Source organism: Myotis yumanensis, unplaced genomic scaffold, assembly GCF_028538775.1.
Source record: "Myotis yumanensis isolate MYYU_CA2020_CCGP unplaced genomic scaffold, mMyoYum1.0.hap1 SCAF_17, whole genome shotgun sequence".
NCBI lineage: Eukaryota > Metazoa > Chordata > Mammalia > Chiroptera > Vespertilionidae > Myotis > Myotis yumanensis.
In genome coordinates, this window is record NW_027223768.1 from 22,704,045 (window position 1) to 22,718,149 (window position 14,105).

At 37.3% G+C, this 14,105-nt stretch overlaps 1 protein-coding gene across 1 annotated transcript in view; it reads right to left on the reverse strand.

Annotated features, from left to right (window-relative positions):
- The window catches only part of ACBD6 (acyl-CoA binding domain containing 6), a 132,760-nt gene that overhangs the window by 10,847 nt on the left and 107,808 nt on the right, over positions 1-14,105 (reverse strand). Inside the window, exon 7 of the mRNA XM_070396639.1 lies at positions 589-619. Coding sequence (XP_070252740.1) covers positions 589-619 — 31 coding nt within the window. The remainder of the gene's footprint in view (positions 1-588; positions 620-14,105) is intronic.

Genomic DNA, 14,105 nt, shown 5'->3' on the forward strand with positions numbered 1-14,105 from the left:
TAAATATTGATGGTTGTCTCTTATTCAACAATATTCACATCCAAAAAAAAAAAAAGAATACTTTTACTAGTTACTTTACACTTTACAAAATACTGCAATATCTTTTACCTCATTGAATTTACCCAGTAGCTCTTTAAAGCCATTATCCTCTATTTTATAGGTGACTTAAATAAAGATTACTTAACAATGCTAATAAGTTAGTAGGGGAAATGAGTTAAAATGCTCAATTCACTATGAATGTGCCCATATGAATTTTAATATACTGTGGACACAGACAATGGGGTGGTGAGGACCTGCGGGGGGGGGGGGGGGGGGTAGGGACACATGATAGGAGAGGGCTGGAAGAGGTTAATGGGGGGGAAAGGAGGACCTATGTAATACTCTCAACAATAAAGATGAAAAGAAAAGAAATAATTTTAATATATCTTCAACATTAGAGGTTATTTATCTATTTTTTAAACAAAAAAGTTACTGTATCTTTGCTAGTAGCCAGGCATTTTTCTAAGCACTAAATAGTGCTGGACAAAGTTGAGATAAACATATAGAGAAAAGTTTCAAATGATTATTAATAGTTAAGAAACATCTTACCATAATGTAGAGCTGTTTGACCTTCATTGTCCTATAAAAGAAACAATACATTTAGAAGTCTAAGTTATTGCAAAAGTATGGAAGTACATAAGCTATAGCAACTATCTGATATTACAAAGTTCTATAGGTTTATCAGATACATAAAATGAAGAAGTCAGTTCTTTGAGCCTCATAGTAACTTCTGTGGTTACCAGAGGCTGTAGGAAGAGAGGAATGGGGAATTATTGGGTAATGGGTATAGCATTTCAGGTTGGGATGGTGAAAAAGTTCTGGTGATGAATAGTGGTGATGGATGCATGACAATGTGGATGTTCTTAATGCCAATAACCTGCACACTTAAAAATGGATATTTCACAACCATTTAAAAAATAGAAAAGAAAAAGTAAAAGGTGTGAGCCAAAAACTGCAAGAGGCAATGTTCTCCACTTCTTGGAGAAAAGTCCACAGTAGGAGAAAAGAAGGAAGAAGTACCGACAAAGAAAAAAATAGCAGTGAAAGATGGAGAAGGATTGAGAGTCTCTAGTTCTTGTCATTCTGACTATACCTTTGCCTTTCTTGGTTAGATGAGCCAACAACAAAATACTCCCTAGACCAGTGGTTCTCAACCTTCCTAATACCGTGACCCTTTAATACAGTTCCTCATGTTGTGGTGACCCCCAATTTCATTGTTACAAATTGAACATAATTAAAGCATAGTGATTAATCACAAAAACAATACGTAATTATATATGTGTTTTCCGTTGGTCTTAGGTGACAACTGTGAAAGGGTCGTTCGACCCCCAAAGGGGTCTCGACCCACAGGTTGAGAACTGCTGCCCTAGACAAATGTGATAGTTTTGTCAGTTGCAAACAAGTGTCCTCACTAATACAGTATGCAAGACACGTGATGACACAAACGTTGGTCATCTTCCTCCCAATTTTGTGACTGCCAAGTACTAATCAATTGGGACTCCCACATCTGTAACTGCTCTTCACTCTGCTGGAAAGCTATCCTGCAGTCTTTAAAGATGGTGTCTTGCTCTTTTCTCCTGTTTTAAAGTTTGTCTTTGATATATTGGAGCATTTTAAGTAGACTTATTTTGTAGTCTCTAACAGTCCCTCTAGTTCAGCCGTGGGCAAACTACGGCCCTCGGGCGGATCCCCGTTTGAAATGAATAAAACTAAAAAAACACAAAAAAAAGACCGTACCCTTTTATGTAATGATGTTTACTTTGAATTTATATGAGTTCACACAAACACTCCATCCATGCTTTTGTTCCGGCCCTCCGGTCCAGTTTAAGAACCCACTGTGGCCCTCGAGTCAAAAAGTTTGCCCACCCCTGCTAGTTCTTTGAGTTCAGGAAGAGGAGGAGGCTGGGTGACAATACCTGTGATGCTTGTTGGGCTGCCTGAGGTTCTCTTTTTGACAGTTTCCTGTGTGCTTTATAATTGTGGGCTGTAACTTCATTTTAAATGGGGTTTTATCTGAAAAATTCTGGATTGAAAGTCTTTCCCTCCACAATGATTTTGCTTCTGTATTTGTCATCCTCCTTAGAGATATTATCAATCTGAGATCCTTGTGTTGACTTTTTAGCTTATGGATTTTTGAACACTTAAGTAGCACAAATTTTAAAAGGGCAAATCTCTCTCCCTTCCCACTATTTGGCTTGGAGCACAGACCAAGACAAACTCCCCTTGTCAAATGCGTTTTGCTGGGCAGATTATTTTTAGTCTACTTTTTTCCTGATGGTGGTTGGTGTTGAGATCTCTACCCCATGGGTATTGAGACTGGCCAATTCTTGCAGGGCAGCCCAATGAGGGTTTAAACTTACTACTTTTTTTTTTTTTTTTTAAAGCTTTGGGTTTATTTTATAACCTTTATGACTCAGTTCATCTTCTTCAGGAACCCTTCCGAGTCCTCCGGCGGAGTTAGGTGGCCCTGCTTTCTAGCACTGTGCATAGCATACACTCTGTGTACTAGTCTCTCTTTTCTATTGAGGCTGTAAGCTTCCTATAGGCAAGTATTATGGCTAGGGCCTATCACAGTGTCTTGCATACAGTGTGTGCTTTCATGAAATGAAACAATGAATATATTAATCTTTCCCCATTGGTTTACTACTTAATCTCTTGACTACTTTTTTTCATTTACTTGAACTTTTTTTTTTTTTTTAAGTCCCACATATTTCCTATAGTGTGGAGTATAATGCTAGCTGTGATGATCCAATGGGGGCCTAAACAATAATGAACAGGAGATGTAGTTTATAGTTAACTAGGTGCAAAATCACTATTATATTCAGGTTGACTTCTAGTCCTTTTTTCTTCTCTATGTGCACAGAACAAGTTGGTCACTCTTGAGAGATTCTCTCCCCACATGTCTTCTGCACTGACCCTTTTGTACTTTTATTATTTTTATCATGTCCACATTTTATTCATAATTTATTTTTTTAAGGGCTTAGCTTTCTTCTATCTCCAGATTGGGCACCCTATCAAATACAAGAAGTTTGTTTTTTTATTCTACCATATGAAGCACTGATGAAAATATTAATATTTTGATCAGAACAGATACAGAGGAAACACTATTTTATCCTTTTAACATTAAGCCACTAATAACACTGCTGTTTTCTGTGCGTAAAACACTATAGCGAAGTCCTGATTTTTTCCCTGCTAACTACATTTTATCAATCTGAATCAAAAGCCGTATTTCCAAGTCAAGATTTCATATATATACTGCAGTCATGGGAATAACATGCTTCCTAGATGTTCTCTATGAGCAGAAAATTCTGCTGAGTGTTACTGGATTTCTTTTTGTGTGACCATAGTGATATTGATACTCTAATTTAGTTCAGACTTGACCTACCATCTCTGCCAATGTTAGTTCTAAAAGTACAGTAGTAAGGCAGCATGAACCATTAAAAGAGTAATAGCAGAGCTGCACAGAGGAAATGAATTTTCTCATGTGCCCAAAGAGAGGTTTTGTTCTTACCCAATAATTTGATAAGTTATTTGATTTTAAATTTTATTTTAAAAATAGTATTTCAAGTGAGTATACAAGTGGCACTGAAGAAAACTGGTTATGAGGTATTAGAAGTAGTGATAAAAATGATGAGTTAGTAATATGATTTGGGATAATTTTTAATATTATTTCTAAGCTTAGAATGTACTGTCTCTTTCTCTATGAGATCTGTGACTCTAATAAATTACACTAAATTGACAATTTGGAAATTTGCAAATGTATTTTGTGATTATTTTTTAAAGAATTTTTCTAGACATATGAGTAAGCCTTCAGTTGAAGGTTACAGGCATACTCCTTATTTGAACAACAACCACCACAACAAAAAAGGCAGTATAGTACCACCTCATTTAACTGGCATCTTAGGAGCGTGAAAAACCTGCAATTTTTCAAATAATTGGAACATTACCCTTTGAGCATGCATGTAATAGGAAAAAATTACTATTCACTTGTACTCTCCCTGAATTGGAATACCATCTATATGTTTATAAACATTTTTCAGCGAGTACAATTATTACCTATTTCCAATAAAAATTTATCAAACCAATTAAAATCATGGTTACTTATAAATGGCTCTTTACAGTTACAAGCATGACAGGGTTATCCCACCTGGCACCATCCACTTCTTGTTTGCTATGTTCTTCAGATCACCATGCCTAATTTGTGGCTTTTGAGATCAGATGCTGGGAGCTGAAGTGTTATAGTATTTAATGTGAAACACTGAGATTTTTGATCTTTCAACTCAGAGCATGTCCACCTAGAAATCAATTAGAGCAGGGATATGAACATAAGAACCATGACTCCAATCACAGATTTGATTGGCAAGCCGAGAATAGAAAGACAGAAAGACAACCAAGTTGTCTTCTAATTTTATTATCTTTTCTGTCTTCCAAGAGTACTAGAGAAAGGGAGTACTTTAAAAAGACATCAAGAATTTTCCTCAGTTCTGAACTATTTATATATCTAACTACCTTGATATATCTAAATAGATATTTGAGAGAAACAGAGAAAGGATGATTATTTTAAATTACTCTCTAATCAAATTGTAGTCTTTAGAGACCTAAATTTAAATTCTTTTTTTCATTCATCTTTTGTATGCCTAGTACATAATAAGTACTCACGAAATGTTTGATCAATGAACTAGATGATTGTAACTAATATAAATCCTGTTTAGTTTTTAATCATTATTAATAATTATTTTAAAGCAACATTACAATACTCTTATTATTACGATTATGAGCTTTAATAAAACACATCATTTTGTATCTACAAAATCTTCACCTGTTATTCCTCTTTGTATGTTAAATGGAATTTGTACTAAAGAAGGAATATGATTCCAAACATTTTTTCTCAGTAACCTCAAAATAGGATATAGAAACCCAAACCTTAGTCTTTATAAATATTCTGTTTTAAAATATATTACAAAGAATAAATGGAATTGAATGTCAAGAATGAGTAAGTGAAAGCTTTTACTCATCTGGTTTACAACTTATATCAGCTAATTTTTCTAAATTTAAGTAGATTAATTTTTTTGGTTGTTTCATTTCAAATGACCACACCAGAAGAGGGTTGTTTGTCATGGTTATTTATGCTTTTTCTTTCTGTTTTAGCTTAAAAGAAATGTTCAAATTTAATAAGTATGGAGTTGTTATAAACAGCAGCAAAAACAATTCCAATAAATTAAAATCGGTCATACATTTGAAATCTTTGCAAGGGATTATACACTAGGGTAAAATAAAAATACTCAGTTGAATTAAAAATAAACAAAATCACATAATAAAGTTAAAACGTAGACAAATTCAACCGTGCTTAAAATTCAAAGTACAAACAGATCTTGGAGGAAAGGGGAGTGAGGAGGATGGAAAGAGATCAACCAAAGAATATATATATATGCATATATGCATAGCCCATGGACATAGACGACAATGTGGTGAAGGCCTAGGGGCGCTGGGGGCAGGTTGGGGGAAGGCAAAGGGAGGAGAAATGGGGGAACAACTGTAATAGAGACAACAATAAAAACAATTCAAACTACAAAAGAAATAAATGTGCAATCCCTACACTATACCTCCATATCCTTTCTGTCCAAGTACATAAAAGTTCATAAGAAACACAAATGACAAAATAATATAGAAAATTTAAACTCAGACTCTCAAGTAAGAAAAGGAAAAATGCACCCATGACCCCCCTACGTGATCCTTTCCTATTACATTTATTTTTTCAAGTTTATTTTTTCTCCCATTACATTTATTTTTTTAAATTTTATTTTCTTGTTTGAAGTATTACAAATAGTAGTACATATGTCTCCTTTTTTCCCCATTAACCTTCCCCCAGCCTCTCCTACCCCCCCACATGCCCTCCCCGCCCCCCCCCCCCCCACCCCCATCGTCTTGCATCCATTGGTTATGCTTATATGCATGCATACCCATTACATTTAAAACAGGCAGAGAGCCATGGCAGCTCCTCTCTACCTGGCCTGATCCTCCCTTCTTTAATACAAATTCCATTTAACTTACAAATGCAACTACCACCCACTTCTCTGAGATTGGTTTAAAAGCAGCCACTCTTCTTTATAACTTAACAAAAAATTTTTAAATCTCACCTAAGGATGTTTTCACTGCTTTTTAGGGAGAGAGGAAAGGAGAGAGAGAAGCATCGATGTGAGAGAGAAACATCGACTGGTTAGAGAACCATGAGCCTTCACAACCCTTACTTAAGCTTTCTCTCACCCACCTTCATCCTTTACCTTGTATCATATGAATATGCCTGTGTTTTCCTGCTGTTCTGAAGGTAAGGACCATGGCATAGTTTAACTTTATAGACCCCCATTTCCTTTATCCCTTGCATCTAGCACAAAACTTTGCATAAAAATAAAAGTTAAATAAGACCAAAAAAATAAATAAATAAATAAATAAATAAACTACTTGCAGAGTTATACCTCACTAATCCAGGGACTTGATTTCTGGCATTCTCAAGTACCTGGAATAGGGCCCAGATTCTGGGGGGAAATGCTGATAAGGATCATATTAAACATGTTGTGATTAGTTGGCTCACTGCAGAGAAGGATTTTTCTTGCTGGTTTGAGAAAGCAAAGCAAGGCCAGTCTTTGCCAATGAAATATGAGATGCTACAGGAGGCAGAAGACATGGAAAGGGAAAAGTGAAGGAAAGCAAGAAGTAGAGCAGATTTGGTAAGACGGCCAGCAGAGCCTAATGGCAGTTAGAAGAAAGAATAGAGGCAGCAATAGTAGCAGCCAGCAGAAATTAAAAGCTGTGACAGCAGTGGCAAGTTGCAGACATTTTAGACCACAGAGAACAGCCAGCCATAAAGAGGGCTGGGCTGCATGCCAACCAGCAGATTTTAGCAATCTCAAGAGAGAAAGAGAAGCTCTGGCCCCATGCTTCACACCGTCTATAAATACCCATGGTATAAGTACAATGATTTAAGAAGGAAGCAATGAAGTACTGGATATATTTTAGAAAAAGTATTTTATAGAAAAACATTTAAAAAATAAAAAGCAGAAAGTAACTGTTTAGCTATTTGAAACCAACACTAGTCTAGAATGTTTAATTTTCCAAAGGGAACTGAATAGTTGAGAATGTATTAGAGTAAGGGAAGTAAAAGGAACAAACATTGGCTAATTCCTATCGTGTGCTGAAAGTTTTACAAACATTGTTTCTTTAATCCTCACAACAACCTTATTACATAAACATTATTACCATTTTTGAGTGGGGTAAAATGAGGCTCAGAGAGATTATATATAACTTGCGCAAGGTCCTAGGCCTTTCATCATCCAAAAACATGCTTTCTCAACTGTACTATGGTGCTGAAAAGAAGCCAGGGGAATCAGGACAAATAAATACAAAGTAAGGAAAATGTGGTCAAACTTTCAATTTTGCAGGATAAAGACAATAGTCGATAACTGGTGGTCCGTGAGGTCCGAAAGTTTGGCGACCGCTGGCCTAAACTATAATCTCACATCAGATTATTAATCATAATCTCCAAATTGATATGTCACATTCAGAGAGTGAATAATCTTACTCTTTAGGACCATGTACTCATCTTTACTTCTCCTTGGCTGATTGCTGTACTTTTCCAAGTATGCTTATATCAAAAAGCTGAAGGTAAATCTATAAATTTTTAAAAATTAACTTGCTAAGCTGGTCTAGCATTCAAAGTTAGGTACATAAGAAAACAGCCAAACTGTTTTCTCTTCTGAAGGGTGTTTTGCTTACTGCATTACTGTTTCTATAATATTGTGCAGCAAAAATTCAATGTATCTCAATGTACTCTATTCTATGTCCTTTGTATGGTAAAAAGTCAGACATCTAGTGGAGAAATCCAAGAAATGATTCTTTCCATTCATACTCATACACTCTTTATTTTCACAATGAAAATTTTCAGAGTGTGCTAGGTCCACACAACAGTTCCCCAACCACAAAGGGTGCTATGAAATAGACACTTTTATTTGTTGTTGGTAGGAACATAAATTAGCATAATATCTAGGAAATGTTTATTGCCTATTGTTTTGCATTTCTAGAATCTATTTTTTAAATATATATGTATATATTTTAAAAATATATTTGTATTGATTTCAGAGAGGGAGGGAGAGAGAGATAGAACCATCAATGATGAGAGAGTATATCATTGATCGGCTGCCTCCTGCATGACCCCTATCGGGGATGGAGCCCGCAAATTGGATGTGCCCTGACCGGTAATCAAACCATGACCTCCTGGTTCATAGGTTAATGCTCAACCACTGAGCTACACCGGCCAGGCCTAGCATCTATTTTTCAAAATACTTCATATATTTTAAAAAACTTATGAAAAATTTGAGTTCATTCCAGCATTATCTAGATTAGTAAGAAATTGGAAACAATTTAAAGTCCAACAATACAATACAGGAAAAGTTAATATGTCAGTTGAGCAGATTAGCATGCAGCAAATTAAAACAATGGTCATAAAGTATTTATAACATAGAAAAATCACAATATTGTTAGTGTAATAAAAAATAATCGGAATTCTATATAATAAAAAGGTAATATGCAAATCAACCGAACAGCAAAACAACCGGAATGCCTGCAGCCCCCTGTCACAGCCAGCCCCTCCCCTGAGCGGGCCCACCCCTGATCGGGGGCAGGGCCGGCCGGCAAACCGCCTGTGGCCCCTCTCTCTGGCCGGCCCCACCCATGGCCCCTCGCCCCAACAGGCCTGCCCCCAATGGCCCCCATCAGGGTGGGCCAGCTGGACCCCACCAGTGCACAAATTCATGCACTGGGCCTCTAGTGTTTTTGTAAGATCTCAACTACGTAAAACAAGCAAAGAAACAAACAAATTGTACATTGAAAAGATTTTAAAAACCTACTACATATGTAGATTAAACACTAAAAAAAATCTATTATGTACTCCTTTTTAACACACACACACAGTAGTCTACTCCTTACTCTGAGGATCATAGCTTCCATGGTTTGATTTCACTTTATTCAACTATTCTTCATTACAAACACATATCTTAGACTGAGCTGTTTCTGTTACCTATTCCTATCTCCACCACAGAGGTCACCAAAGATCACTTAGTCCAGTGGTTCTCAACCTTCCTAATGCCCCGACCCTTTAATACAGTTTCTCATGTTGTGGTGACCCCCAATTTCATTATTACAAATTGAACATAATTAAAGCATAGTGATTAATCACAAAAACAATATGTAATTATATATATGTGTTTTCTGATGGTCTTGGGTGACCCCTGTGAAAGGATCGTTTGACCCCCAGAGGGGTCGTGACCCAAAGGTTGAGAACCGCTGACTTAGTCTTTACAGTTCATGATAGGCCACAATATTCTGCTGAAGATGTCTCTTGACTACTGTGGCTCATAGTAACCCCTCCCTTTCCCCCCATTACCTCTCCCAAAGCACTTTCACAGTATATCTCATCATGGCACTTGATTACATTCTATCTCACAACTGTTCTTGTTATTCAATGAGTTTCCTATTGCCTCAACAGTAAGCAACCTGAGGGCAGAGGACCATGGCTGACACTTCTTTTGTGTCCCTTAGTGTCTTATAGCATATAGGTCATGGAGTAGTAAGTATTTAATAAAAATATGTGAGATGAATTTAATAACTTCAGGGTTGTTAGTTTACTTACACTTGTACTGCTGATTTTATTCCTATGGTAGCCTGTGTGTTATCTATAATAATAAAAGCATAATATGCTAATTAGACCGGATGTCCCGCCGGATGACCTTCCAGATGAAGCCAGGGCTGTGAGGGAAGCCAAGGTCCCGGTGCCAGAGGGAAGCCGGTGCCGGCAACCGGGGGAAGGAAGGCCTACTCTTGCACGAATTTTGGGACTCTAGTATCTAATAATTACTATCTTAGCCATGATAAACAATTCCAAGAAATGTATATACCCATATAAAACTGAAAATAATGAATAGGTTTAATCTCAATCAAGACATCTTTATATAATTTTATGGCTTAAATTATTTGTTAGGCATTCTTTTAATCTGAATGCCCTGTCAGTTATGAGCTATATATTAAAATTTCCTGAAAATGCAATGAGACATCATTTCATATCCATTAAGATGGTTATTATCAAGAATACTGAAAATAATAAGTGCTGGCGATGATGTGGACAAATTGGAACATTTTTGAATTGCTGGTGGGAATGTAAAATGGTGAAGCTGCTGTAGAAAACAATATGGCATTTCCTAAAAAAATTAAACATAGAATTACTGTATGATCCAGCAATTCCACTTCTGAGTAAATACCCCAAAGAAATGAAAGCAAGTATTCATAGCAGCATTATTCACAATTGTCCATTTAGGCAGAAATAACCTAAATGTCCATCAACAAATGAAAGAATAAACAAAATGTGGTATGTACATACAATGAACTACTATTCAGCCTTAAAAAGAATGAAATTCTGACGCATGCAACATCATGAATTAACCCTGAAGATATAATGCTAAATGACATAAGCCAGGCATAAAAGAGGACAAATATGGAATGATCCTACTTATATGACGTACTTGAGAGTTGTCAAATTCACAGAGACAGAAAGTGGGATGGCTTGCCAGGGGCTAGGAGGATAGATGTATGAAACAAAAACATATTTTTATACCTTTTATATGTACCAGGAACTATGCTAGGCATTTTCACATATAATTAAATTCTCACAGAAGCCATTTGAAGTTGGTATTATTATCCTAATTTTACAAGTGGAAATGAGACTCAGAGAGGTCATGTAATTTGGCTGAGTCACACAATTAGTAAGCAGTACAATCCTCATTTGAACCTGCATCTTTCTGACCCCCAAACACATGTGAAAACATCCAGTCTATTAGAAATATGGGTCTATAGCAGTGATGGCGAACCTTTTGAGCTCGGAGTGTCAGCATTTTGAAAAACCCTAACTTCACTCTGGTGCCGTGTCACATATAGAAGTTTTTTGATATTTGCAACCATAGTAAAACAAAGACTTATATTTTTGATATTTATTTTATATATTTAAATGCCATTTAACAAAGAAAAATCAACCAAAAAAAATGAGTTTGCGTGTCACCTCTGACACATGTGTCATAGGTTCGCCAACACTGGTCTATAGCTTAGAGAGAGGTCTGAACTAGAGATAAAAATTTGAAAAATATTAGGCCAGAGGAAATAATTGAAATAATTGGTGTGAGGTAATCTAGAGAAAGTATATGGAGATAGGTGGGGTCAAGGTGGAATCTGTTGTGGAAAAAGAGAACAGAAGAAAGCAAGCCTGGTAAGGAATAATCCAAAAAAGTGGGGAAAGAACCAAACCTGAAACTGAGGGAAGAGTGTCAAGGAAAGAGTGGCCAGTCCTGTAAAAAGGTCAAGTAGTCAAGGCAAAGTCCACCTCCTCTGTGAAGCCCAAGCCAGAAACAATCATTTCACATTCCCACCAGCAATATGGATGACAGCTCAATGATTTCATATGCATTTCCATCAAAGCAGCCATCCCACTGAGTCAGCATGATGCATGTCTATCATTCTTGGATGAGGTGAAGTTACACCTTGGGAAGAGCTCAGTCTTACCTGTTCTGTCTACCTGGCCTAGAACACAGCCTAGCCATAGCAAATGCGCAAGTGCTCACTCAATGAATGAGCCCAGGGCTATTTAATCCTGTGTGGTAACAGGATAGAAGCAGAGTCCCAGCTCTGAAGTTATTACTCTGGTTGACAGTCCATATTCCTGAGTGTGAGGCTCTGCTTTAGTTAACTCTTTGTCTTCCTGAATGTCAGTTACCTGAGAGAAACATTTCTTCCTAGCTGACTTCCTGGGTTTAGCCTTCATGGCCAGGATTACCCTATTTTACCTGCAGTTTTGAATGTTACATAGAAGTGCTAAACACTCCAAGATTAATATTGGGTGCTGCTAAAATTCTATTAACAGAAAACAAGTCATTGTGAAAATGACAGCAAATATTACTGTAACTGTGATAAGAGGGCCTTATTTATTTTACCAGAACGATACTGCCCCTTTCCCCCATGTATACATGTACATTATATGTAATATGTGCTTGGTAATAAAACCCAGCTTTATTGAGCCCTAATGATTTTCATTATAAACACTAGTGGCCTGGTGCACGAAATTCATGCACTCGGGGGTGAGGGGTGGGTGTCCCCTCAGCCTGGCCTGTGCCCTGTCACAGTGCGAGAGCCCTGCAACCCATTGCCCAAGAGAGGGAGGCCCCGCCCACCCATCCAGGGCTCCTTGATGGATTGCCCCAAAGAGGTAGGCTGGAGCCGGGGGTCCCACCTCAGCCGTGGGACCCCCAGGCCTGGCCACGTGGAGCCGTGGGACCCCCTGTGGAGGTGTGCAGAGGCCTTCACTGGGCCCCAGGCCTCCTGGTGATGGATTGTGACGGTGTGATGCAAGTCCCCGACGCTCCAAGTCCCTGTCCACCCACACCTGCTGTGCACGCAGCCTGATCGGTTGTTACGCGGGCATCCCAACCATTTGCAAATTACCCTTGTATTAGTATAGATAATACTATGGATATTTCCATTTTAAATTATTCATATTTAACTATACAGTAGCTATTACGTTTCTAGACTTCATGGCAGGCCAAAGTTTTTTCCACAGAGAACTTCTACACACACACACACACACACACACACACACACACACACCCCTACCATTCCCTGTTCTACTAAACATTAAGGTAAAGGCTGCTTTAAACTTCACTGTATTAAGAGACCAGATAATCAGTACTTTTCTAAAAATGTGAATATTCTCTGTGCTAGAAGAATCCTAATGATTAAGCAAAGACTTCCTTCAATGGAGCACAACATTTAAAACCGTGAGAAGGTGCCTTGGTGATTAGAGATTTGCCTCCTTTCATGCAAAAGATTTATTCCTGAAAAGTCAGGCACATATCAAATCATACTCTGAACCCAATAGGGAATTTCAGCACTCATTGATAAATCCTTTTAAGCAGTATCATCTTACACCTGATCTTTGCCAAAAGGTCAAGCGGCAATAGCAGTCTTTTCTTATACCATGACCAAGTATCCTTAACTTTATCAGTTTGGTAAGGCAAAATGGTGCAGTACTATATTTCTCAACTTTAAATATTCATGCTCCCTTCAGATAAACATAAAAAACTTCATGCTCTTTAAACATCTTATATGGAAAATTTCACACATGCACAAAAATAGAAAATATGAACTTCCATATACCCATTTCCCAGATTCAACACTATAATAATCTTGCTGTCTTTTTCTTCATTTATTCCTTTTTTTTCTTACTGAAATAATTTAAAGCCAATTCCAGGCATTATGTCATTCCCCTCCCACCCCAATCTCTGTATGAAACTTTAAAAAACATGGAAATTTACTTATATAACCACAGCACCAAATTTTCCTGATTGTTTTTAAAATGTCTTCTTATACTTGACTTGTATGTCTGAGGATCCAAACAAGGTTTACATGTTACATTTCATTGGTAGATCTCTTAGGTGATTTTCTATCTAGAGCCAACAACCCCCGTACTTTAATGTCGCAGACTTATTATAGAGTCAGCTCTTCAGCAGAATGTATCAGAGACCAGATATGCCACCTACTTTATATTGATGTCATTTACATTGTTATCACATGTATTTATTTATAGACTCTATTAAATTTGGGTTCAACTTTTTTTTGGTAAGAATATTTCACAAGTAGTACTCTGTGAACATTATAAGCTAAAAAAAACATGAGCAAAGGCATAGATATAAGTAGCTAAGTATGTGATGTGTTCAGGAAAGGAATGATACCAGCTAGAGATAGGTTTCTAGTACTGTTCACGGGACTGCACACACAGGTCCTATCTACCTCCTCGGCCCTGCTGAATCAGCATTTCCAGGGACAGGCTCAGCAATCTCTATTTTCACAAAGTTCCTAAGGACATTCAGATGCTTTGCCAAGTTTCAAACTCCCTGGCCTGGAGTATAGTGTGCATGTATGTAGTCTGTTCTTCGTATGTCAAGCTCGTTCTTCCTGTTTCAGGAATTCGGGGCATG